The 22,640-nt window shown below is 45.5% G+C and overlaps 1 protein-coding gene across 2 annotated transcripts in view; it reads right to left on the reverse strand.

Moving 5' to 3' along the window:
• Positions 1–22,640, reverse strand: part of ACAP2 (ArfGAP with coiled-coil, ankyrin repeat and PH domains 2) — a 121,798-nt gene that overhangs the window by 10,378 nt on the left and 88,780 nt on the right. For both annotated transcript variants that reach the window (XM_027848733.1, XM_027848734.1), the window contains exons 13-21: positions 22,408–22,513; positions 20,249–20,457; positions 19,834–19,903; positions 19,086–19,177; positions 4,879–5,078; positions 3,860–3,952; positions 2,880–3,067; positions 1,983–2,092; positions 499–609 (exon numbers count right to left, since the gene is read on the reverse strand). In XM_027848733.1, the coding sequence (XP_027704534.1) occupies positions 499–609; positions 1,983–2,092; positions 2,880–3,067; positions 3,860–3,952; positions 4,879–5,078; positions 19,086–19,177; positions 19,834–19,903; positions 20,249–20,457; positions 22,408–22,513 (1,179 nt within the window). The remainder of the gene's footprint in view (positions 1–498; positions 610–1,982; positions 2,093–2,879; positions 3,068–3,859; positions 3,953–4,878; positions 5,079–19,085; positions 19,178–19,833; positions 19,904–20,248; positions 20,458–22,407; positions 22,514–22,640) is intronic.

Genomic DNA, 22,640 nt, shown 5'->3' on the forward strand with positions numbered 1-22,640 from the left:
TCTCCCTCAGTCTCTGGGCGTCTCTCTTTTTCTCCCTCAGTCTCTGGATGTCTCTCTTTTTGTCCCACAGTCTCTGGGTGTCTCTCTTTTTCTCCCCCAGTCTCTAGGTGTTTCTCTTTTTCTCCCTCAGTCTCTGGGCGTCTCTCTCTTCACCTCCCCTCCCTGTGTCCCGTCAGTGCTCCCAAGAGATACTGCAACACTACTGGTCCAACCCTTCAGAGCTCCCAGCTGTGCCCCGCCATACTGCTGGCAAGCTCGTGCCTCAGTCATGCCATTCCATTCCCTTGCCAGACTCTGAGAAGGGGTGTCCTCTTTTCTCACTCTCTGAGATGTGACTACGTGACAAGGAGACCCCAGTCATCTTCCTCACATTCTGACTGTGTGGTGTGCAGAAGAGAGATCTCATCGGGTGCTCCCCACCCACTTCTGATGCGCCCGCCACAGACGACGCAGCCTCCATCTCTCCTGGTCATTCCTAGGGAGACGGAGCCAACTTACAGGGTCACGATATCTGCATTCGCGGCTTCTACGGCAATGCTCAATGGGTCATTCCCTTCCTCGTCAGTGGCGTGTTGGTTGGCACCTCGCTTCAGGAACAAACACACTTGCCTGTGTAAAAAAAGCGAGCCCCCACAAGCCCAGACTGGTTTTAAGAAGGCAAGTGACTCCATTTACACAAAGAGCATCTTCTCAACAGGGAGCATGGCGTTAAGGGAGTGCCCAGGTACAAGGAGCACATGAGGGGGATGTAGAGTTATACAAATGACAATCTTTATCCTTCCAATCTAGCTTAAAATCCAGCAAAACGGGAATTTCAACCCACCTTTTCTAAATGGCAAAGGCAGGCATGGGGCACTCCTAGAGACCAAGGCAAAATGGCCTTATTACGTCCGATGGAGAGGACTGAAAATGCCACGTGTTGAAGGGAACCCGGCCTCGGGGTTTCTCTCGTGGCTCCCTCCACTCCAGGGATGGCCAAAAAGAACATGGGGCCCATGGTGAATCAGAAGGGGGGCGCCTGACTGGAGGGAAGAGGGAGAAACACCAGGGGCCCATGGGCGGGACAACTTCTGGACGAGGGCCCCACAAGATGGAAAGGGCCAAGAGGGGTTGGTAGGATCTTCACCAAGGCAAGGGTGTGACCGTATTGATGAGATGACAAATACACGAAAGAGATGTGAGACACGGAAGGGCTGAGAAATAAGCTACCATTTCCTTTGGTGCTTCAGGTCAAGAAAATGAAGCAATGCCCAGAGCCTCACACCCCAAGAGCATAAGGGAAATGAGCTGGCTGTGCGCCTCTGGAGTCAGAAGAAAGCCAGGGGTTACTGTAGAGACTGGAGCTAAAAAATGCCGCTGCTGCTTTGATGCAGAAGGAAGGAAACCCGAGCAGGAAGGTCTTTGGGGAGGCCGACACAAAAGGCATGGCAGATGACAACAAGAGCCTAGTAAATAACCCCACTACCATTTCCCCTCTCCATGCCTCTGCAGTGACTGTTCCCCAGTCCTGGAACACCCTCCCTCCTCACCTCTGCCTTTGCGACGCCCTGGCTACCTTCAAGACTCAGTCCAAATCCCACCTTCTGCAAAAGGCCTTTTGTGATCACCCCAACTTCTATAGCCTTCCCCACTATGGTCATCTTCCTTCTACTTCATTAGAACGAACGGCAGAGGCAGAGATCCCCAGCACATAGCACAGTGCTTGGCACACAGGATGAGCTCGAAAAATGCTCACTGACTGAACGGGCTGGGGTGGCTACAGTGGGAACAGAGAAGGGTCCGCACAGATCCAAGAGCTTTGTCGGTAACTGCATCAGTGATTGAGATGAGATGATGGAGTCAAGAGAGTCAAAAATGGCCCCAAAGGTTTTTTCAAACACGGGAGACTGAGAGGGAGCAGACTTTGTTTTCCTTCCCATTTCAAATTCCATCTTACTGAAATAACGTGACAAAAGTGCAGCCTGGAACTCCTGGGCTCTTACCCAGTGTGTCCCAAGACGGTGGCGTGGTGCAGCGGGCCTCGCCCTTTGGCGTCCCGTTGGTTCACGTTCGCACCATTCTGCAGGAGGAACTCGCAGGTGACCAGGGAGCCCTAGGAAATAACAGGCAGCCAGAATGAAGGAGAAAGTGGAAACACGGCAAGGACCTGAGATTTCCCAGATCTGCCCTGACAACACCTCCTCTCTGGCCCTGAAGACAAGCAACAAAGGAACAGCCCCTCCTGCCCCAGCTCCCCCCCCGAGTCTGTCGTCTGCCCCAAAGGCTGAGTCTCTTCACTCTCAGTGCCTCTGTCAAAGAGATGGCACACTTCAAGTCTCACCAATTCCAACTCATTAGGTACAATGACAACAAAAAAGCTTAATTAGCCGGGAACGTAACCTAGAAGACCTATTTTCTTTATTTCTTTTTTTTTTTAAGGCAACTGGGGTTAAGTGACTTGCCCAGGGTCACACAGCTAGTCAGTGTCAAGTGTTTGGTCTGAGGCCGGATTTGAACTCAGGTCCTCCTGACTTCAGGGCCGGTGCTCCATCCACTGTGCCACCTGGCTGCCCCCTTAGAAGACCCATTTTCAATCATGACTGAATGAGCCACTTCCTTGCTGTTGCCAAAAGTGCCCAGGGTATAGCAGTCAGAGCACCCAACCTAGAATCAGAAGATCTGGGTTCAAATCTTGCCTTCAGACACTTCCTGGCTGCATGACCCTGGGCCAGCTACCTAACCTCGGCCTGCTTCAGCTTTCTGTAAAATGACCTCCAAGCTCTCTTCCAGTTCTTAATCTAGGCTCCCAGATCTTCACACTGAAGCTGTTCCCAAGACGGACACTCCAGACTGTCTCTCTGCAGCCGTCCCCACCAAAGGGCAGTGCATGGCTTCCCTACCCCTAAGACGGCCTGGATAAGTGGTGTGGCTTTATTCTCTTCAGGATTTGCCCAGTTGACATCTGCTCCGTGAGCCAATGCCTCAGCCATGTCAGGAAGCCTTTTTTCATAGGAAGCCCGATACAGCTGGAGTCCTGGGTGGAGATGCTTAAATTCAAGAAACACTGAAGAATCTCGTCTTTCTCCCTCTGAAAAGGAAACATATCCATGAGCCACGTTCCATAGTACAAAAGTGCTAACAGGGTGGCCTGGGAGTCAACTCTTCTTGGACTAGAGCACACCAGTCAATACTTGCCTTGTGCTGGCAAGGGTCAGCTTTTAACTGCGCCTGGAGGAGGCTGAAAAGGCCTCCAAGAGGCCAACTCCAAGGCACACAGACTTGGGGGAAGGGCAGGTCAGTCTGCTGCGCATTAGTCCTTAGACTGCAGGTCAAACTCCCCAAGGGGCCTCTGGGTTTCCTCCCAGACAAAAATGATGGGGGACGGCTGACAACTTTTATAGCATGGTCACCACCCAGCGGATGGTCAGATGCTCCATGCTGCAGCTCAGAAAGGACCCAACTTCTGCTGAGACAACACCTGGTGAAGGTGGGAGGCCATGAGTATTGGTGCCAAGTACAAGTCAGGGGCAAAAAAGCCAGTTGGGAATTCTGACATAGCCTGGAAGGGAAGAGCATCCAAAGGACTTCCAAGTGGCAAAGAGACAGAAGGACGAGGGGAAAGTCGGGCCGTTCTCTGGCTGCTGCTGCTGGGATCCTTCTCACTGATTCTTGGGACTAAAGGCAGAAGTAAGGGAGGGCCTTCTTACTGAACAGAGCCTCAGCGAGCAAAGGGGTGACTTCCCTATCACATTGTGAGGCTTCTCTGATCTGCTCTTGGCTTTACTTGGTGACTCTCTCAAGAACTAAGCAGAGTTTTCAGAAATACCTTTGGGCAAAAGCCAAATTAAATACAATTTAATTGTGGAAAAAAAAAACCCACCTGGCTCGTATAAGCTATTAGCTGAAACCACTGAGGACAGGCCTTCTCTGACATCGTCAGCGCACTGCTGGATTCCACTGTCATTGCTTTTGACTGTTTAAAATAGAAGATGAAGAAGGAATAAGCCCCCACCACAGAAGGAATATGCTTCATAGGCAGCATGCTAAAGCTTGCTCACTTCCAATTCATCCAGAATTCGGCCATCACCAATGAATTTGAAAACAGTGAAATACATTCACCAAACAATTAATAATTTTTAAGCACTCAGCTTATCCAGATAGATGGATCACCAAAGTCTAAAATCATCCTTTATTTACATCGAGATATTTTAAAGGGTCTGATCCTCTCAAAAGGTCAGGATAAGCAAAATGCTGAAATTCTGATACGATTCTGACATGGTTCAGAGTGATGCTCTAAGACAAATGAGTTCACAGGTAAAGAAATGGTCCCACCACACAATGAACACTAGCATAGACTTGGAAGTCTCCAGCCAGAGAGAGGAGTACTTACTACTACGTAGTTTTGAAGAGGTATCAAAGTAGGAGAAGAGTGAATCTAGCTCATCAGGACAGAACAGAGATTCCCGCCTGGCCTCGTCGCTATTTACAGCCACCGCTGGGTACATGCAAGTTATCAAAGCACAAAGCAGGCAATAAGGAGGGAAAAGGGCAGGAAAGAGTGTTATTGGGGGAGATTTCGAAAGAGCAAAAAGGAAGTTAGGTAATTAAGAAGTTGTTGGCTTGGGTTAGGTTTGGGGGAAAACGATGAACCAAATAGAATTTTTGTCAGCCTATCTGAACGTGACAGTTTGATTTTTGGAATGTGCCTACCATCTCGTTGTGAATGATAGCTGCGTCCCAAAGGACAATATTTTAAGGATGACAACTAGCAAAGAAATTTACCAATTCCTGCGCAGGCTGAAAAAGAAGGACCTTGGGTTTACCTGCCTTATGCTAACAATTCATTAAATTAATTCACTACAATAACTGGCCACAATGCTTGAGGCAATGATTACTTACAAAATGGATCGGCACCTAGACTTTGGACTGATGTCCCAACGTGGTCCTCTAGTACTGGTTTGGAGGTGCTGAGTCCCTTCTCCTCCCGACTTTGGCACGGGGCTCTCTTCCCTTCCTCTGGAGGTGAGGAAGAGGCAGAATCCTTATCCACAAACTTTCTCTCCACATACTTTGCTTTGATGTATGCTTCCTTCTCCTGCCTGATCCATAAAAGCAGAGGATACTCGAGTCAATTACCTAATAACTGTTGGTCCAAACTAAAAAGAGATCATTAAACACTTCTGGTCATTCTCTGAGCATTGCTACATTCTTTTGCACAGAGACCTTAGGATGCTGCCTTTCCCCCCAACTCCTGCTTTACACCATGGCTGACTCAAATTGCCCTAAGGCTTTAAGCCCAAGCTCCCATACCACTGACTGGGGCATCCAGGGCAAGGCATTTAACAGTGCGCCAAGCAGCTCTCTCAGCTGGACGGTAGGTTCCACAGACCAAGGATATCATGAGGCCAGGCCAGAATAAAAGACAGATGGATCTAGTCAGGCCACTTCTCTGCTCAAAACTCTCCAGTGATTTCCTGCTGCCCCTGAAGTCTTGTGAAACTTCCCTGCTTTATCTATGGTCTGGCCACGCCCATAGAGCTCCCATTTTTTCTTAGGCACCTAGAATACCCGTTCATCTCCTTTTTGACTTCAAGCACTCAATCACTAGGCACTTAGGAAGCACTCCATTAAGTACCATGAGCCAGGCTTCAGTATGGTAAATAGAGAACACAGGAAAGTACTTAATGTTTCCTTCCTTCATTCTTTGCCTCCAGAAACATGCCCACATCATCCATACTCTCCCCTTAAGCTATCATCTGATAACACTTCTCTCTCAGTCAAATGAAAAGAAAAGCTGTTGATATTGTCTTTCCCTCCTCTCCTCTCATTCCTCAGCACTCTGAAATCTGGCTTCCAACATCAAGACCCAAGTGAAACTGCTCTATAAAAAGTAACCATCAATCTATTAATGACCTAATCTGATTAGGCCTAAGTCCTCATCCTTTGTGACCCCTCTGCTGCCAGTCAGTGAGTAAACATTTATTCAGTGCCCACTATGTGCCAGGCACTGTGCTAGGCAAAGGGGATTCAAAGCAAGGCAAAAGATGGTCCCTGCCTCCAAGGAGCTCACAGTCACCAGGAAGACAACATGCAAAACCTATGAACAAACAAGTTAAATACAGGAAAAATTGGAGATAATTAAGAAAGGGAAAGCACTAGAATTAAGAGATTCCTGTAGAAGGTGGCATTTTAGCTGAGACTGAAGGAAGCCAAAAAGTGGAGAAGAGGAGAAAGCATTCCTGGCATATGTCAGGACAGCCAGAAAAAATACCCAGAGCCAAGGGATGAAGGGTCTTGTTTGAAGAACAGCCAGAAGGCCAGTGTCAATGGATCAGAGTACTGGGGGGGAGGGGGGAGAGCCAGCAGGTTATGAAGGGCTCTGAACACCAAACAGGATTTTGTATTTGCTCTACGAGTCAATAGCGAGCCATTGGAGTTTATTGAGTAGGGGTGAAAGGGGTGGAGCCAAGATGGCGGAGCCAAAGCAGTGACTTGCTTGAGCTCTCCCCCAAACCCCTCCAAATACCTGTTAAAAATGGCTCTAAACAAATTCTAGAGCAGCAGAACCCACAAAAAGACAGAGTGAAACAAATTTCCAGCCCAAGACAACCTGGATGATTGACTGGAAAGGTCTATTGCACTGGGCTGGGAAAGGAACACAGTTCAGCGTGGATACAGAGGCAAAGACTAGGCCTCAGTGAACCTGGAGCAGCCCTCAGAGGACTAAATCACTGGCAGCTGTGGCAGTTTCCAGGCTTCTCAACCCACAAACATCAAAGACAACTTAGAAGGTCAGTAGGAAAAGTCTGTGACCTCGGTGAAAGAGAAGCTTGGTCCCAGCTCCAATCAGTCCTGGCGAAGCCCTAGGGCAGTGGCTGCTTCTCGGCTCACAGACTAAGGGGGAATCAAGAGGCTGATCAGAGGGGGATTGCAGGGATCTCTTTGCTGGTGCTGAGGCAGGATTCTCTTGCTTTGTCTGTGCTTGGATCTGGGTCATAGCTTTGGGTGGCGGTCCTGGGGCGAGGAGGAGTGCTGGTGTGGTGAGCTTGTGGTGGTGGAGAGGAAATTCTCCTCACAGTTCCAAAGCAGAAAAGAGTGCTTGTGGTCACTCACAGACCAGAGCACAGGCCAGGAAAATAGTAAACACCTCACCCCTTATGATACCACCTTGGAAGAACTGAAAATTTACAGATCCCTAGAAGTATCTCTGAAAACAGCTCCTGAAGTTTGGGACAGTACATTCTCCATACTGGAAGCAGACCCCTACCTTAACAAAAAGTTTATAACTCAAGTAATTGGCTGGGATCATGAGCAAACCTCACAGAAAAAGTCAGACTATATTATCTTACTTTGGTGACAAAGAAGATCAAAACCAGAAGAAGACAACAAAGTCAAAGCTCCTACATCCAAAGCCTCCAAGAAAAATATGAATCACTTTCAGGCCATGGAAGAGCTCAAAAAGGATTTTGAGAAGCAAGTAAGAGAAACAGAGGAAAAACTGGGAAGAGAAATGAGAATGATACAAGAAAATCACAAAAAAAAAGTCAACAGCTTGCTAAAGGAGATCCCCAAAAATACTGAAGAAAATAACACCTTAAAAAATAGCCTAACCCAAATGGCAACAGAGGTCTAAAAAACCAATGAGGAGAAGAATGACTTAAAAAGCAAAATTGGCCAGATGGGAAAGGAAGTCCAAAAGCTTACTGAAAAATACTTCCTTAAAAATTTGAATGGAGCAATTGGAAGCTAGTGACTTTATGAGAAATCAAGACACTGTAAAACAAACCCAAAAGAATGAAAAAATAGAAAACAATGTGAAATACCTCATTAGAAAAACAACTGACCTGGAAGACGGATCCAGGAGAGAGAATTTAAAAATTACTGCACTATCTGAAAGCCATGATCAAAAAAAGAATCTAGATATCATCTTTCAAGAAATTATCAAGGAAAACTGCCCTGATATTCTAGAACCAAAGGGTGAAATAGAAATTGAAAGAATCCACCGATCACCTCCTGAAAGAGATCCCCAAAGGAAAACTCCTAGCAATATTGTAGCCAAATTCCAGAGTTCCCAGGTCAAGGAGAAAATATTGCAAGCAGCCAGAAAGAAACAATTCAAGTATTGTGGAAACACAATCAGGATAACACAAGATTTAGCAGCTTCTACATTAAGGGACCAGAGGGCAAAGGAGATAGGATTACAGCCAAGAATCACCTACCCAGCTAAACAGAGTATAATCCTTCGGGGAAAAAATGGTCATTCAGTGAAATAGAGGACTTTCAAGCATTCTTGATGAAAAGACCACAGCTGAATAGAAAATTCGACTTTCAAATACAAGTCTCAAGAGAAGCATAAAAAGGGTTTCTTCAGGCATTAGTTCCATTCCACCAGCCCAGAAGCTGTGTGGACATTTCATACAACACCATTCTGGACTCTGTTTTCCTATGAAACAAAGACCATTCCTCCGTGCTCACCTGAGTATGGGGTCTGAAACATGAGCTGATGTTCATTTCTAGGATTTACTCCGGTTTCCTTGCTGTAAATTATATGTTAAGTTACAACAGGAAAAACCCTGTATAAATAGTCTGGGAGGGCAGGGGAGGAAGGATGAGGTCACAGGGCTCTGCAGGAGGGAATCATGGATTCTAACTAAATGCTGCTAGAAAGACATTTTCTGATACATTAACTGGATTGTTTTCTTAGCCCTTAAACCTAAGCAGTTTGTTCCTCATGATTAGGGGCCTTGCTCTGTGTTCAGTCTCGTTCTAGGCAATTGTACAAGTCAATGCTTAGCCTGCCAGCCCGGTAACCTGCCTGGGTTTTGTCCCCTACACCTAGAAATCACTTTTAATTAGATGAATTTTTCCTTGTTCATGTTGCTACTTTTCTCTTCTTTAGTGGAGGAGCTACCCACTGGGAGGTGGCTCATTTTACCTCGTCTGTTTGTAATGAAAATCTGAGGTCACTGGGGATGAGTATTTCTACCTCTGACCCATTGTTTTTTAGTCCAGTCCTTTTAGACAGGTAAGGCGAAAGGGCAACCTAAGGTTTTACCTGGTGATCCTCGGGTAGTAAGGTCATGAAAAAGGTCTAGGAGAGCTTGCCTTCCTGAAAGTAGGTTCAGAGGCAGCCAAAACATTTGGTCCAGCTAGAAAACTGCAGAGGCAATAGGGATAAGGTGTGAAAGATGTTATAAGATCAAAGATTTAAAGCTGTAAATGACCTTAGAGCTGTTTGATCTTATAACATCTTTTACAAAGAAGGAAACTGAGGCCCAAAGAGTCTGAATGACTTACCCAAGGTCACAGTTATATTTGTCCAAGGCAGGAAATAATAGAACTACTAAGCTTATACTTGAAGTAGACAGAGCTCCCTTTGAGAATTCAGGCCTACTCTTTCAGTCAGAAAACTCACCGTCTCCACGAATGAAAAAAGGTCATTTTTGCCTCATAAAGAAGATACTTTAATTTTCCACTAGAAATGAGCCCCTGTGGGTTATGACATCCAAATTTTATAGCTTCCTGATTCAATGGATCCCTGACCTATCTGACATGGGACTGTAGGTTGGGTCCTGAGGAAGTTGACAAAATATCATTGAAGACAGGAGTCATGTTGCTACTTCTCTTAGCCTCTTTTCCCAACACATCACAACAGTTTTTTCCTTAGGGACTTGAGGGTCAAAGAAGAAGCTGGCTGTAAATAAACCACCACTTCCACATATGCCATGCTCATCATCTCCCTCCCCTCCCCTTCTTAGTACTGTTGGGATCTCAGTAGATCCCAGGAAGGTAAAAGGAATTTACCTTACACTGGGGAGTATAGCTGTGGCTAGTCGAGTTATCATAGTTTAACGTCTTGGGCTTTGAAATTTTTTTTCTTTTGCTGCTGTCCCAGTGGCCTCATGCCTGCTATCTGTAGATCTTAGATGATACCTATTCTACCACTGTTTTAGTAATTCAAGTTAAAAAGCACTTTCAAAAGTGCCTTTTATGTGAAAAATACAATCCTAAGTGTCAAGAATACTAAGAAAAAAAGAAAAGAAATGCCCTCAGGGAGCTTATTTTGCCCAATTTATGTCACAGAAGCCCTTGAAATCAAGATGATGCCAGATGTGGCTGACATTCTAACTCCTCTAAGTGCTTTAGCAACTCCAGTCCTCAGAGATCAATCTCTTCATTAACTGAACTCTCTGAGGAGTTGACTGGATCACATATTCAGAGCTGGGCCCAGGTCCTTTGACTATAAATCCAGTATCACTTTCGCCACACTGTGCTGGTAACACCTACTTGTCCTGAGCACTTTGGGGATATTGGTTCTGTCTCCCTAGCTAAACTTTTCCTGAAACAAAAAAACTTCATCTCCCAATTCCGGGCATTTTTCACTGGCTATCATCTAAGCTCAGAATGTTTTCCCTATTCACCTCTTCTTCTGAGCACCCCTGCTTTCCTTCAAGTCTTAGCTAAAAATCCCACCTTCCATAAGAAGCCTCTCCCAATCCAACTTAATTCTAGTGCCTTTTCTCTACTGATTATTTCTGATTTATCCTGTATATAATTTGTTTGTACATAGTTGTTTGCATGTTGTCTTCCCCATTAGACCATGAACTCCTTAAGAGCAAGCACTCAGTTTTGTCTTTTGTCTTTCTTTATATCCTCAGCACTTGGCACAGTGCCTGACATATAATAGGCTCTTAATAAATAGCAGGTGCTTATTGACTGACTAAATGATAAACAACCTGAGGTCTAGAATCATATTTCTTCTTTATTCAGAAGATTTGGTGTGTGCAGGTATACCCAAACGACCTTTTTTCCAACCAATGTAATTTCAGGTGAACACCATTAATACATTATTTTTAAAAGCACCATAAGGTCAGACAGCTGATTGCCCATTTGTAACATAAATAACATTATTCTTATGAAACTAGCTCCCTCTAGAACATTGCTTCATCTAATGTCAAATTTGTTTTAGAACCAATTTAGAAGGGTAGGCAGAGCGTATCTGTTGTGGGAATTCAATAAATACATGACAATGTTAAAAAAAAAAAATAGCCTAACCCAAATGGCAAAAGAGGTCCAAAAAGCTAAAGAAAAGAAGAGTGCCTTAAAAAGTAGAATTGGCCAGATGGAAAAGGAAATCCAAAAGCTCACTGAAGAAAATATTTCCTTAAAAATTAGAATGGAGCAAATGGAAGCTAGTGACTTTGTGAGAAATCAAGACATTATAAAACAAAACCAAAAGAATGAAAAAATAGAGTAGGGGGTGAAAGTCAGGCCTGCCCTTAAGGAATATTACTTTAACTGGAGAATGGAGTAGGAAGAGGCTTGAGGCAGGCAAAACCCCTAGCAGCTATTGCTAGCATCCAGATACGAAGTGATGAGGGCCTGCCCCGACGCAGGGACAATGTCAGAGGAGAGAAGAGGCCATATTCCACAGAAGATACAGAGATGAAACTGACCAGGGATGCTGCAGAGGTGAAACTGATGAGAGATGTTGCAGAGGTGAAATCAGCAAGAGATGCTGCAGAGGTGAAACTGATGAGAGATGCTGTAAAGATGAAATCATAGGCTCTGGCAACAGAATGGATATGGGGGAGGGGGAGGAGACCAGGATGACTCCAAAGTTGTAAGCCACGTCTTCAGAAAAAACCCTCATCCTGTAACATCAATTCACCTTTGCAACTCACACATCCTCAGGTAGCCCCTGCCCCTCAGGCCCTCCCTCTCTCTGACCTCCAAAGAGCTCTTCCCCGATCCTATATTGAAGGAGGGGGCCCAGGGCAAACACCTAATTGTTTCCGGCTTGGCTGAGGACTCTATCATGCCCAGTCTGCCAGGTATCCTCACTCCCCTTCCTCTCATCCACGTTCCCCCTCCCCTTTTTCAGCTTCCTTTTGGGTGTCATCTTCCCCCATGAGATTGTAAGCTCCTTGAGGGTAGCGATTGTCATGTCTTTCTTTGTAGCCAGTGCCTGGCACACAGCAGGTGATTAATAAGTGTTCATTCACTGACAGTAACAGGAAAGTTTGGAAGGGGATAGATAATGAGCTCCATTTTGGATATGCTGAGTTTAAGATGTCTACTGGACACTGAGCATAAGATGTCTGAAAGGGAGTTGGAGATGCAAGAATGGAGGGTGGCAGAGAGGCTGGGGCAGGACCAGTGGGTTTAAGAATGATCAGCACAGAGAAGGTCATTAACTCCATGAGAGCTGATGAGATCACCAGGTGAAGTATATAGAGGAAGAAGAGGGCCCAGGACAGAACCCTGAGGGATACCCATGGTTAGTGGGCATGAACTGGATGAGGCTCCAGCAAAGGAAATAGAGAAGGGCAGGTCAGATGGGTAGGAAGGGAACCAAGAGAGAGAAACATGTGGACAGGAGCAAAGACAATGGACAAGTAGGAGTAATCCAGGGCTGAAGGTTGGCGAAGCAAGACCAACAGTAAGAGAAAGGGGCACCGAACTCAAGAAAAGAGGGTTGAGTTGAATGGTCAAGATGGCGAAAGGAGAGTGCAGCCAGTACAAGGGGGAGGGCCTGGGAAACAACTGAGGGGCTGAGGGAATGGAGGTCATGGTGATGACAAAGAACAGGGCTTAGAGCTTCGAGGCAGAAGGACAGCAGACTGTGACCAGATAAAGGAATTCCAGAGCTCATCAACATGGAAACAAAGCATTTGTGGACGATGACAAGATCAGGGGTATAATCATCTTTGTGAATAGCTGAAGTGGAGTTGAGAGTAGGTCACAGGGAATGAGTAAGTTGAGAAACTGGCAGATAAAGGTGTCTGAGGAAGTCTTAATATGTACGTTGAAGCCCCTAGTATGAGGGTAGAAGAGGGGAGAAAGAACGAACCTGAGTTGGACTGTCAACTCATGGAGGAAAGAAGAGGGGAGTTCTGGAGGTCAGTCACAGCAGCTCCCAGGTCTCTGGGTGGTAGATATGGGCTGAGTAAACTTCAAAGGAGAAGAGGTTAATGAGCGATGGAGATAGAGGGAGAGCCTGGAAGTAGCAACGATGGACTTGGAGTATTGTGACTTCTCCCCCCTGACCAGTGACCCAGGGGGAAACAAATGATGGAAAGGGTGGCCAGCAAGGATGTGTCATTGGGACAGTCAGGTCTCCATGAAAGCCAGAAGAAGAAAGCAGTGCAAAAGGAAAAGACGTGCAATGAAGGAGAGTTTGTTATCTATAACAAGTATTCCAGAGAAGACAGTGGAAGGGGTGGATGGCTTTACAGTAAGACATATTGGGAGGCAGGGCAGGAAGGGGCGTCAGGTTGAGAGGGATCAGAATAAGGAATCAGGCAGTGGGAAAGGAAGAATGGAATTTGGCCCATGACAGCTGGGGCTCAGGATCACTGGGATGGGGAGGTTGTGAGTGGGTGAGAATTTGTTAATCACTGACAAATAGGTTTAGATGGGCTCTTAATATCATTAGGGGTACAGCCTCACATCTCATACTGAATGTCCAGTAGACATCAGACTCAAGAGGCCCAAAATGGATCTCATTATCTTTCCCTCCTAAACCTCCCCCCCTTCCGAACTTTCCTCATGGTGGAATCCAATTAGGCTACTGGGCAGCTCAGGTGACAGCAGTAGTAGGGGGAGCTAATGGAAGACATTTCTCTCCCATCCCTGCAGAAAGGCCAGGTCAGGAAGTAGGTGGAGGGTACAAGAAGGAATGGCATACTCTCTCTGTCCCCTGCAAGCAGGAAGAGGTCATCCTCAAGGACCAGGACCAAGGAGAGGACACTATTACCCACTGTCTCAGTTTGGACATAAGCAGCTGGGGGCGCCAGAGTGCACAGAGCGCTGGGCCTGAAGCCAGGAAGACATCTCCCTGAGCCCCAATCTGGCCTCAGACCCTTACTAGCTGTGTGACCCTGGGCAGGTCACTTCACCCTGTTTGCCTCAGTTTCCTCATCTGTAAAACAAGCTGGAGAAGGAGATGGCAAACCACTCCAGTATCCTTGTCAAGAAAACCCCAAGTGGGGTCCCGGAGGGTCAGACACGACTGAAAAATGACTGAACATCTTGGGAACACACAGGGCGTGTGTGAGATCGCTCTCTCGGCTCTCCGTCCAGATAACTAGCTCCTTTCTCAGTCTCCTTCGCGGTCTCACCATCTTGCTCACTCATACCCCATGGCCTGGTCCTCGGATCTCTCCTCCACACTTCATGTTTTGGTGACAAAACAAATTGTGAGTGATGCTCTCTGTGATACTGCTCCCCCTGAGCCCATCCTATATGACAAACGGTATCTTTTTAGAGAGGAGAAAAGCGCCTGTGGACTTCCCACCTCCCCGCCCCCGAGGGGTAGGCTGGGGGTGTCCTCGCTAATCTCTTCATTTGGCTCCCTTTACTTTCGATCTCCCGGTGGGTGGCTGTTCCTTCTGTTCACATTGCTGCAGTCACCGGGCATACTGTTCTCTTGGCTCTGCTGACTTCCCTCTGCATCAGTGGCACAGAGATCTTTGCAGGCTTCTCTGGACCTATCATGCATCATTTCTTACAGCACAATAATATTCCATTACATTCGTGTGCCACAATTTGCTGAGCCATTCCCCAACTGACGGACATCTAGTTTGTTTCCAGTTCTTAGCTATCACAAAAGTGCTGCTATAAATATTTTGGTGTTATGTGGAGACCTTCTTCTTAAAGATGGCTTCCTGGGGGTATTAGGCCTGGTTATGGAGTCTCTGGTTCAAAGGGTATGGACATTTTAGTCACTTTATTTGTGTAATTCCAAACTGCCTTCCAAAATAGTAGTTCTACTTCACAGCTCCACCAACAATGTATTAGTGTTTGTCGTTCCACAACCCTTCCAACATTGACTGTTGTCATTTTTTGTCATTTAAAAATTTGTTTTTGGTGAGGCGATTAGGGTTAAGTGATTTGCCCAGAGTCACACAGCTAGTAGGTGTTATGCGTCTGAGGCCAGATTTGAACTCAGGTCCTCCTGACTCCAGGGCCAGTGCTCTATCTACTATACTACCTAGCTGTCCTTATTTTTTGTCATTTCTTGCCAATTTGCACGGTTAAGGTGAAACCTTAGGGCTATTTTCATCTGCATTTCTCTATTATTAGTGATTTGGAGTATTTTTTCAAGGTTATGAAAACTGCAGTTCTTTTGAGAAATATTTGTTTATATCTTTTGACCATTTCTATATTGGGGAATGGCTATTAGTCTCATACATATTTATCCATTGTTTATGTATCTAGGCTACCACATCCATATCAGAGAAATTCGATACAATGATTTTTTTTCCCATTTGACCACTTCCCTTCTTATCTTATACGCATTAATGACGCCTGTGCAGAGAAGCTTTTCAGTTTCAAGTAATCAAAAGATTATTTTATCTTTTGTAATTGCTGTTATTACTTGTTTGGGTATGTACTCATCTCTTTCCTATAACTGTGAGAGGTCCATGATCTGTTTCTCTTCTAATTTTTAAATAGTATACTGTTTAAATATTAAGGTCACATATCCACTTAAAATGTACTGTGGAGTATGGTGCAAGATGTCCATCTCAGTCTAATTTCTGCTAGATTGCTTTTCCATTTTCATAGCAGTTTTTATCAAACAAGGAATTTTTCCCTAGGTAACTTGTGGTTTCCACTTTCTCAAACCCTAGGTTATTGAGTTCTACTGTTTCCGAATCTCTTTGGTCTAGTCTGGCCCACTGATCTATCTTTCTGTTCTTTAACCAGAGCAGATGGTTTTGATGACTGCTGCTTTATAAAATAGTTTTACGTCTGGAAGTGATATTCCCCCTTTGTCCTTACTTCTTGTCATCATTTCCCTTGATATTATAGATCTTTTCTATGAAGTACCCCTTTAATAGCTTGATTGGCCTGGCATTAAAAGTACAGATTAATTTCAGTCGTATTGATAAAATTCTGTGGCTCCATCAGGTCCAGGAGGTTCTGTTTTGTTTTTAAATTCAGTAGTTCCTTTATAGATGGATCTACTTCCTTTTCTGCGAATGGATTATTTAAGAACTTTATCTGATCATCTGATGGTCTGGGTATTTTCTATTTTTGAAGGTATTCCTCTATTTCTTTTGTGTTCTCAGTTTTGTCAGCATGTAATTGTGCATAATATGTTCTGATTAGTTTTATTTCTTCTAGTTTTGCTGTGCTTTCACCTTGCTCATTTGCTACTTTATTGATTTTATTTTCAGACTCTCTTTTTAATAAGATTAGCTAAGGGTTTATAAATTTTATTAGTATTTTCAAAGAACCAGCTTTTAGTTTTATTTATCATCTCTATGGTTTTTAAAAATTTCCAATGTATCTATTTCCCCTCTAATTTTTAATATCTCCTCTTTTGTGCTTATTTTAGGTTTATTTGTTGATTTTCTAATTTTCAAAAATGCATATTCAATTTATTATTCTTCTCTTTTTTAATTTTGTTAATGTATGATTTCCCCCACCCCCAGGATTGCTTTAAGTGAATCCCAGAAATTTTGACATGCTGTTCATCATCATCATTTTCTTTTACATTGTCATTGTTTCTACAACTTATTCTTTGACCCATTTATTATTTAAAATTTCATTGTCAAGTCTCCATTTGGGTCTGCATCTTTTGTTTGTAGTTTCTGAACCAAGTTCTATTCTAACTGCATTACTGCCTGTGAAGGATGTATTGACTACTTCTGCCTTTTTACATTAGTGGTATCTCTGCGACCTAGTACATGTTCAATTTGTGTAAAAATTCCATGTGATGCAGAGAAACATATATGTGTGTATATATGCATACACATACATACATATAAATGTGTATATGCATCTATTGATATTCTTCTGCTGTCTCAATTGGAAGACACCATGAGCCTTTTAACTCTAGTTTCCTTTTTCTTCATCTTTCCATTAGACTTCTCTGAAATGAAGAGAGGGTCCCTAGAGTCTCCTGGAACCACTGTGTTACTCCCAAGTCTTCTTGGAGCTCAGATGAAAGTTCCCTTAGGAACGTGGGTGCAAAGGCACTCAGCAGGGTGCAAGATTACTGCTGACAATGCGTGGTTTGCTGTCTGTGGTTCCTTCCTTCTTATTTTTTTGAATGTTTACTTTTGCTTTGTCTGCTCTTTTGAATTCATTTGATGTACAGTAAATTTTCTTTCATGCTCTCAGTTTTATTTGTGTCTTTGTTGTTTAAAGCAACAGATGAGATGGTAGGGCTTTATTTTCTTATCAAACCTGTCACTCCTCCTTATTTTATTGGATTATTTAATCCATCTGCATTTAAAGTGTATATTTTCCTTCACATGCCTCTAGAGTTGGAGTGTCTTTCCCCAAGTTATGATGCTTTCTCCCCTCTTCTGCTGCAAACACAGTATGATGCTCCTTCAGGTACTCTACTCTCTTCTCCTCTCCTCTCCCTCCCCACTGCCCACCCCCTTCCCTTCTTCTTGCTTGTCACCCTTTCCCTTTAAGGTTCTGTTGATTAGTTCCTCTCTCCTGCTTTTATTGGTTATATACTTCTCCCCATTTCCCCCCCCTCCATCAGGTAGATTCCCCCTTCCTCTCCTCCCCTTCAACTAGTCCTGTTCATTGTTTTTTTTCAAATTTCATGTACCCCTTTCCAAAAAGGATTTTTCTCCCTTCCTTCATTATCCATCTTCTCTTTCTCTTCACTTTAGACCCTTGTTCTCTGACCCACAGCCTCTATAACTGATGGGGGATGGGATTCGCGCTGGACCCCTAAAGGGAAAAGACGTCTTTGGGACCTGGACCCCAAAGCCCTCAAACCCAGATCTCCCCTCCCAGGACTAGTGGACTTCTTAGGTTCACATCCCCCCAGGCCTCACACGGTGTAAAGCCCTCATCTCCTTTCACTCCCAGGAGCAATCATCAATGGAACCCCGAATCAGCTCCAAAGTAGGCCTCCTTCCGTGGCCTCCCTCCCATCTCCTCACTTCCTCCCCTGTGGGCTCTTTGCTTTCTGAGACCACAGAGCTTCCCTTCCATGAGTCATCTGCTGCTAGCCTTGACTTGACCCCAGCACCTCCCTTGCTCCTCAGGTCCCCGACTCCACATGATGGAGTCCCACAGCAGAAACACGGGGTGCTGCCTCCCTTCATTCTCCTCATGTACGTTGAGAAAGAAATCTCTTGCTGGTCCTTCTGCTGTCTTACTCTGTGGCTACAGCAGTCTACATTTATTCACTCCTCCTGCATTTCTGTAGTTTAGGGCGTGAGAGATAAAAAAAAAAATCTCTTCAATTCGGTTTCCTTTCCAACTCTTCTTTATAATTCAGAGTCCATCTTCTGTCCTAAATGGTTTGCTCAGAACTGCAGGACAGGTTACCTTGGGCAGCACCCAGACCTCCAGGGCTCTTCCTAACACTGTTCCATTCTCTCCTTCTGTTTCGGAAGGGTGTGGAATAGTCTTGTGTTCTAGAGGGTCTTTCTCTAGTTTGTTAATTGGATTGTTTACTCTCAGCAGGCCTTGGAGTTTGTAGCCGTAGGCTCATCCGTGAACTATTTCAACCGGAATTTCATCTTCTACGTTCAGAAGTTCTGGGCAGCTCTCTTCTATTATTTCCTTCATTATGGCAGTAAGGTGCTTCGTCCTATCTTGTTCTTAGAAGAGACTGACGACCCTTAAGTCGTTTCTACACTGCCTGGTTTGCTTGCACGGTGAGTATATTTCCTTTAATTCTTCTTGGTTTTCTGCTTCTTTTCTTCTGTTTTCCCTCACTTCTGTGGATCTACATCGCCAATCTACGGTTCTCTCTTTGTTTCTCTGCTGAGGCTTGCCTCAGAGATTCAAGTTTTGCTGCTCTGCTCATGAATCTTGCTGTGCTGGACATAAATTCTGCTCTCATAATCCTCCTTTCTCTGCCGAAGCTCTCAGGAACGATGGCGCTTTCGTGTTTCGTGTGTTGTATTTCTATTTATGTCCATGCTCCCTGTTGCTTCAGTGAGAATGGAAGTCCCTGACTGAGAGCTGCTCCACTGTTTTATTTGTACCTCAGTGCACAAAACAGTCCCTTAACAAATGCACACCGAACACTTGATTTCAAAAAAACTTTTAAAAAAATAATCACATTTTAATTCCTATATTCAGAATAGAAATTATAGAAGGACGAACTAAATTAGTACCTTTGTCCAGGCTGTGGTTTCTTTATTCCCATTTTCTCAATTTTGGCTTCATAAACTCGATTTATAACATCGTTTCCCAACTCACACATAAGCTGTATGGCAAGAAAAAATAAATGAGTAATAGAGTTTTTAAATAACAACTTTAATGCTCAAAACACACACAGCGAGTATTACATCGTTTCTGATTCTGCAGCAGGCTGATTTAAAACCAAAGTGATCCATGACTAAGAAGACATTCGTATTTTAAACGCCCATTGTACCCTTGCTCACGAGATCCAGAGAACGGGTGGCTCTCTCACTTGCCTCATCACATGGCATATGGATATAATGGATTACTACTGTGCTGTGTTGTGTGAAATAAGAAATATGAAGGAGGAGGAGCCCCAAGAACCAGGCGGAAGACCCACAAAAACCACAATGACCCAAAGGGACAGAGCTACAATAAACCTCCATGCTACGGTGTTAATGCTCAGGACAGCTCAGCCCCAAAGAGAGGAGGAGGAAGCATTCCTCCTCCCACCCTTCTTTACAGAGTTCAGAGACTGTGGCTAGAGAACAATGCAGGCACTGAGGCCTTCAGAGATGGTGGGGTGGTTGGCTTTATTTTGTTGAAATACTTTTTCCTCTCTTTCTTTATGCTTTTTTTCAAGGGTGACTTGGTTGGTAGGAAAGAGAGATAGATATGCTTGGAAAAAAAGGTGTTGTAAAAACAAAAAAATGTCAGTAAAGTTAAAGCAAATAATATTACCTTTAGAAGCTCAGGCTCCCAGGTATCTAAAGTTAAAGAGCGTACTTTTGAAAAGTGAACCCCAAGACTCCTAAACAGAAAAGAACTGCATTAATAAACAACGGTATCCATTCAATGGTATCCATAATAACTCATTTCAGATTCATCCATGCTTCCCAGCCCAATTAAACACAACGCCACTGACAAGGCCCTGAGGCTTCCACAAGAATGCCCAGCAGGATGGGATGGCACGAGTAGCTCCCACTTTCAAAGCACCCTGGAAAGCCTCCTGTGTTCTGCCAGACACATTCAAGCATCCAGAAGCGGCTCTGCTCAGCATGTGGACAGGCCAAGAGCAGCCCAAGAGAGTCTCGGGGGGCCCAGCCAGGCCAAGGCTCAGGAGGGAAATGGGAAGCAGGGGGAGGAGAGCACCTACCGGTGTATACCTGAGCACTCAATGCACAGGGTAATGCCCAAGTTGATGCTGGCCCACCGGGGGTCAGGCAGGCCACAGTCGCAGCAGCTGGCATTCCCAGGAATGCCCTGGACCCGTTGTAAAGCACTTTCTCCTTTTAATAATTTCTCTTTTGACTCATTCCCAGATTCCAGGCTTCCCGTAGATGGAGATGATTTTTTATCCAGCTTCTAGGAGAAGAAAAAGTAAACATCTGGTTCTTATTCCATGCATTCCATGTCTCTGCCGGGGCTTTCTGTTATATTTTTAGATTATTTTGCACAATGAAATGATTGGTTTATGGAAATACTCTAGGGGCAGCTAGGTGGCGCAGTGGATAGAGCACTGGCCTTGAAGTCAGGAGGACCTGAGTTCAAATTTGGCCTCAGACCAAACACCTGACACTTACTAGCTGTGTGACCCCGGGCAAGTCACTTAACCTCAACTGAGAAAGAAAGAAAGAAGGAAAGAAGGAAAGGAAAGAAGGAAAGAAGGAAAGAAAGAAAGAAAGGAAAGAAAGAAAGAAAGAAAGAAAGAAAGAAAGAAAGAAAGAAAGAAAGAGAGAGAGAGAAAAGAAAGAAATACTCTATAGACAGACTATCCCAGAATGCTAAGGAAGAAGTGCATCACCACAAAAGCAAAGGCCATTTCCTGTTACAGTCTCGTGCTGGACTCTGCCAAGGAGGTAGCAGGGCCCTCAGTGCCTGCGATGACCATGCCACAGTGGCATGGTGTGCTCTGGTGAAGCTGTGTCACACAATCCTGCATTTGCCAGACAGGTCCTAACTCTGGCTAAAGGCAACCTCTGGGGACTCAGTTTCCCCATCTGTACAACCAGAAGTTGGCCAGATAACCTCTGAAGTCCCTTCCAGCTCTGACAATCTAGGAGGCTCCAAATCATCATTTTGTACAAAACATCAGAGCATTCTGCAGTTGCAGCATGAGTTAAAAGGAAAGCTCCAAATGTCTGACCGAACTAGTCCTAAGCACTACCGGCTGACTGAGGAAAAGCCAGGAAATGACTTTATGAGGATACGATGATTGAATAATCCATCACCTACAGAGAAAAGCCAAGTGGCTCTACCCCCCTCCCCTGGATGGTCCCTAACCTCGAGGAGGGATCTGGCCTCTGTGAGCCTCTCACTTTTCTCATCTATCAAACAGGGATCCTATTAGTCCTAGGCTCCCTGGCAGCTGGCCCTAGGCTGGCTGGTCTGACGGAGAGGCCCTGGAAACGAACAGGAAACCGACACAGAAAGGGCCATAAAATCCGCAGGCGGGCAGAAACACAGAATTCTAGAAACACTCTAGGGGCAGCCAGATGTTCACAAGGGGCTATGATGTTCACATGTAAAGCTGTAGACCTCAACAGAGAGGGGAAATCAGGACCCTGCAGGTGGTTTCCAGAAAGAGAGGCCAGGGTGGCACTGGGCAGTGCCAGCAAAGAACCTTTGGATGGAGATCAACAGAACGAGAAATGGAGGCTGCATTGAGGGCAGTCAGAGCAGCAGCTGCAGCAGCTGTGACAATAATTAGAACTGCTACAAGTAGGGGCAGCTAGGTGGCACTGAGGATAGAGCGTCAGTCCTGGAGTCGGGAGGACCCGAGTTCAGATTCAGCTGCAGACATCTAACACTCACTAGCTGTGTGACTCTGGGCAAGTCACTTAACCCCAACTGCCTTGCCAAAAAAAAAAAAAAGAGAACTGCTACAAGTGCTTTGAGGTGGTCTCGCAACATGCCTAATATGTGTTAACTCATCTGATCTTCACAACCTGAAAGAAACAGGCACTGTGATTATGCCCACTTCACATACGAGGAAACTGAGGCAGACAGAGAGTCAGTGACTTGGCCAGGGCCACACAACCAAGAGGTGTCTGAGGCAGGAGCTGAACTCTGGACTTCTGCCTGGCCACAAGACAGGAAAGGACTACGAAGAAGGCTGCTGCCTGGGGCCACACCCTCCCTCAGGGTCGGCTGCTACGCTGATTCACTGTGGTAGAGGCAAGGGGGCACTGCCGGGGCAGGCCGCCATGGCCTCCGCCTCCCGGCTGGAAAGTCGATCCCGATCTCCAGCCTCCGGCCCGCCACCCCCCCCCCCGCCGGCAGCCCTCCCGGCCCCCACCCGAGATGCCCACTCACCTCCGACTCTTCCCCCTTCTCTCTGTAAGCGGTGGCAATGCTGGTCTGGACAGCCTTGATCCAGGCTTGGCGCAGCTTCTCCGAGTCTGCCTGAAGCATGCAGCTTCTGTAAGGGGCAGAGTGCTTGGTCAGGCTCCGGCGCAGGCACGGGAGCCGCCCTGTGCAGGCCCAGGTCTGGGAGCGTAAGCGAACGGCGGCTGTGGCGTCCCCGAGCACCGTCCAAGTGCCCGCTG

Source organism: Vombatus ursinus, unplaced genomic scaffold (assembly GCF_900497805.2).
Source record: "Vombatus ursinus unplaced genomic scaffold, bare-nosed wombat genome assembly UNPS02006874.1, whole genome shotgun sequence".
Taxonomy (NCBI): domain Eukaryota; kingdom Metazoa; phylum Chordata; class Mammalia; order Diprotodontia; family Vombatidae; genus Vombatus; species Vombatus ursinus.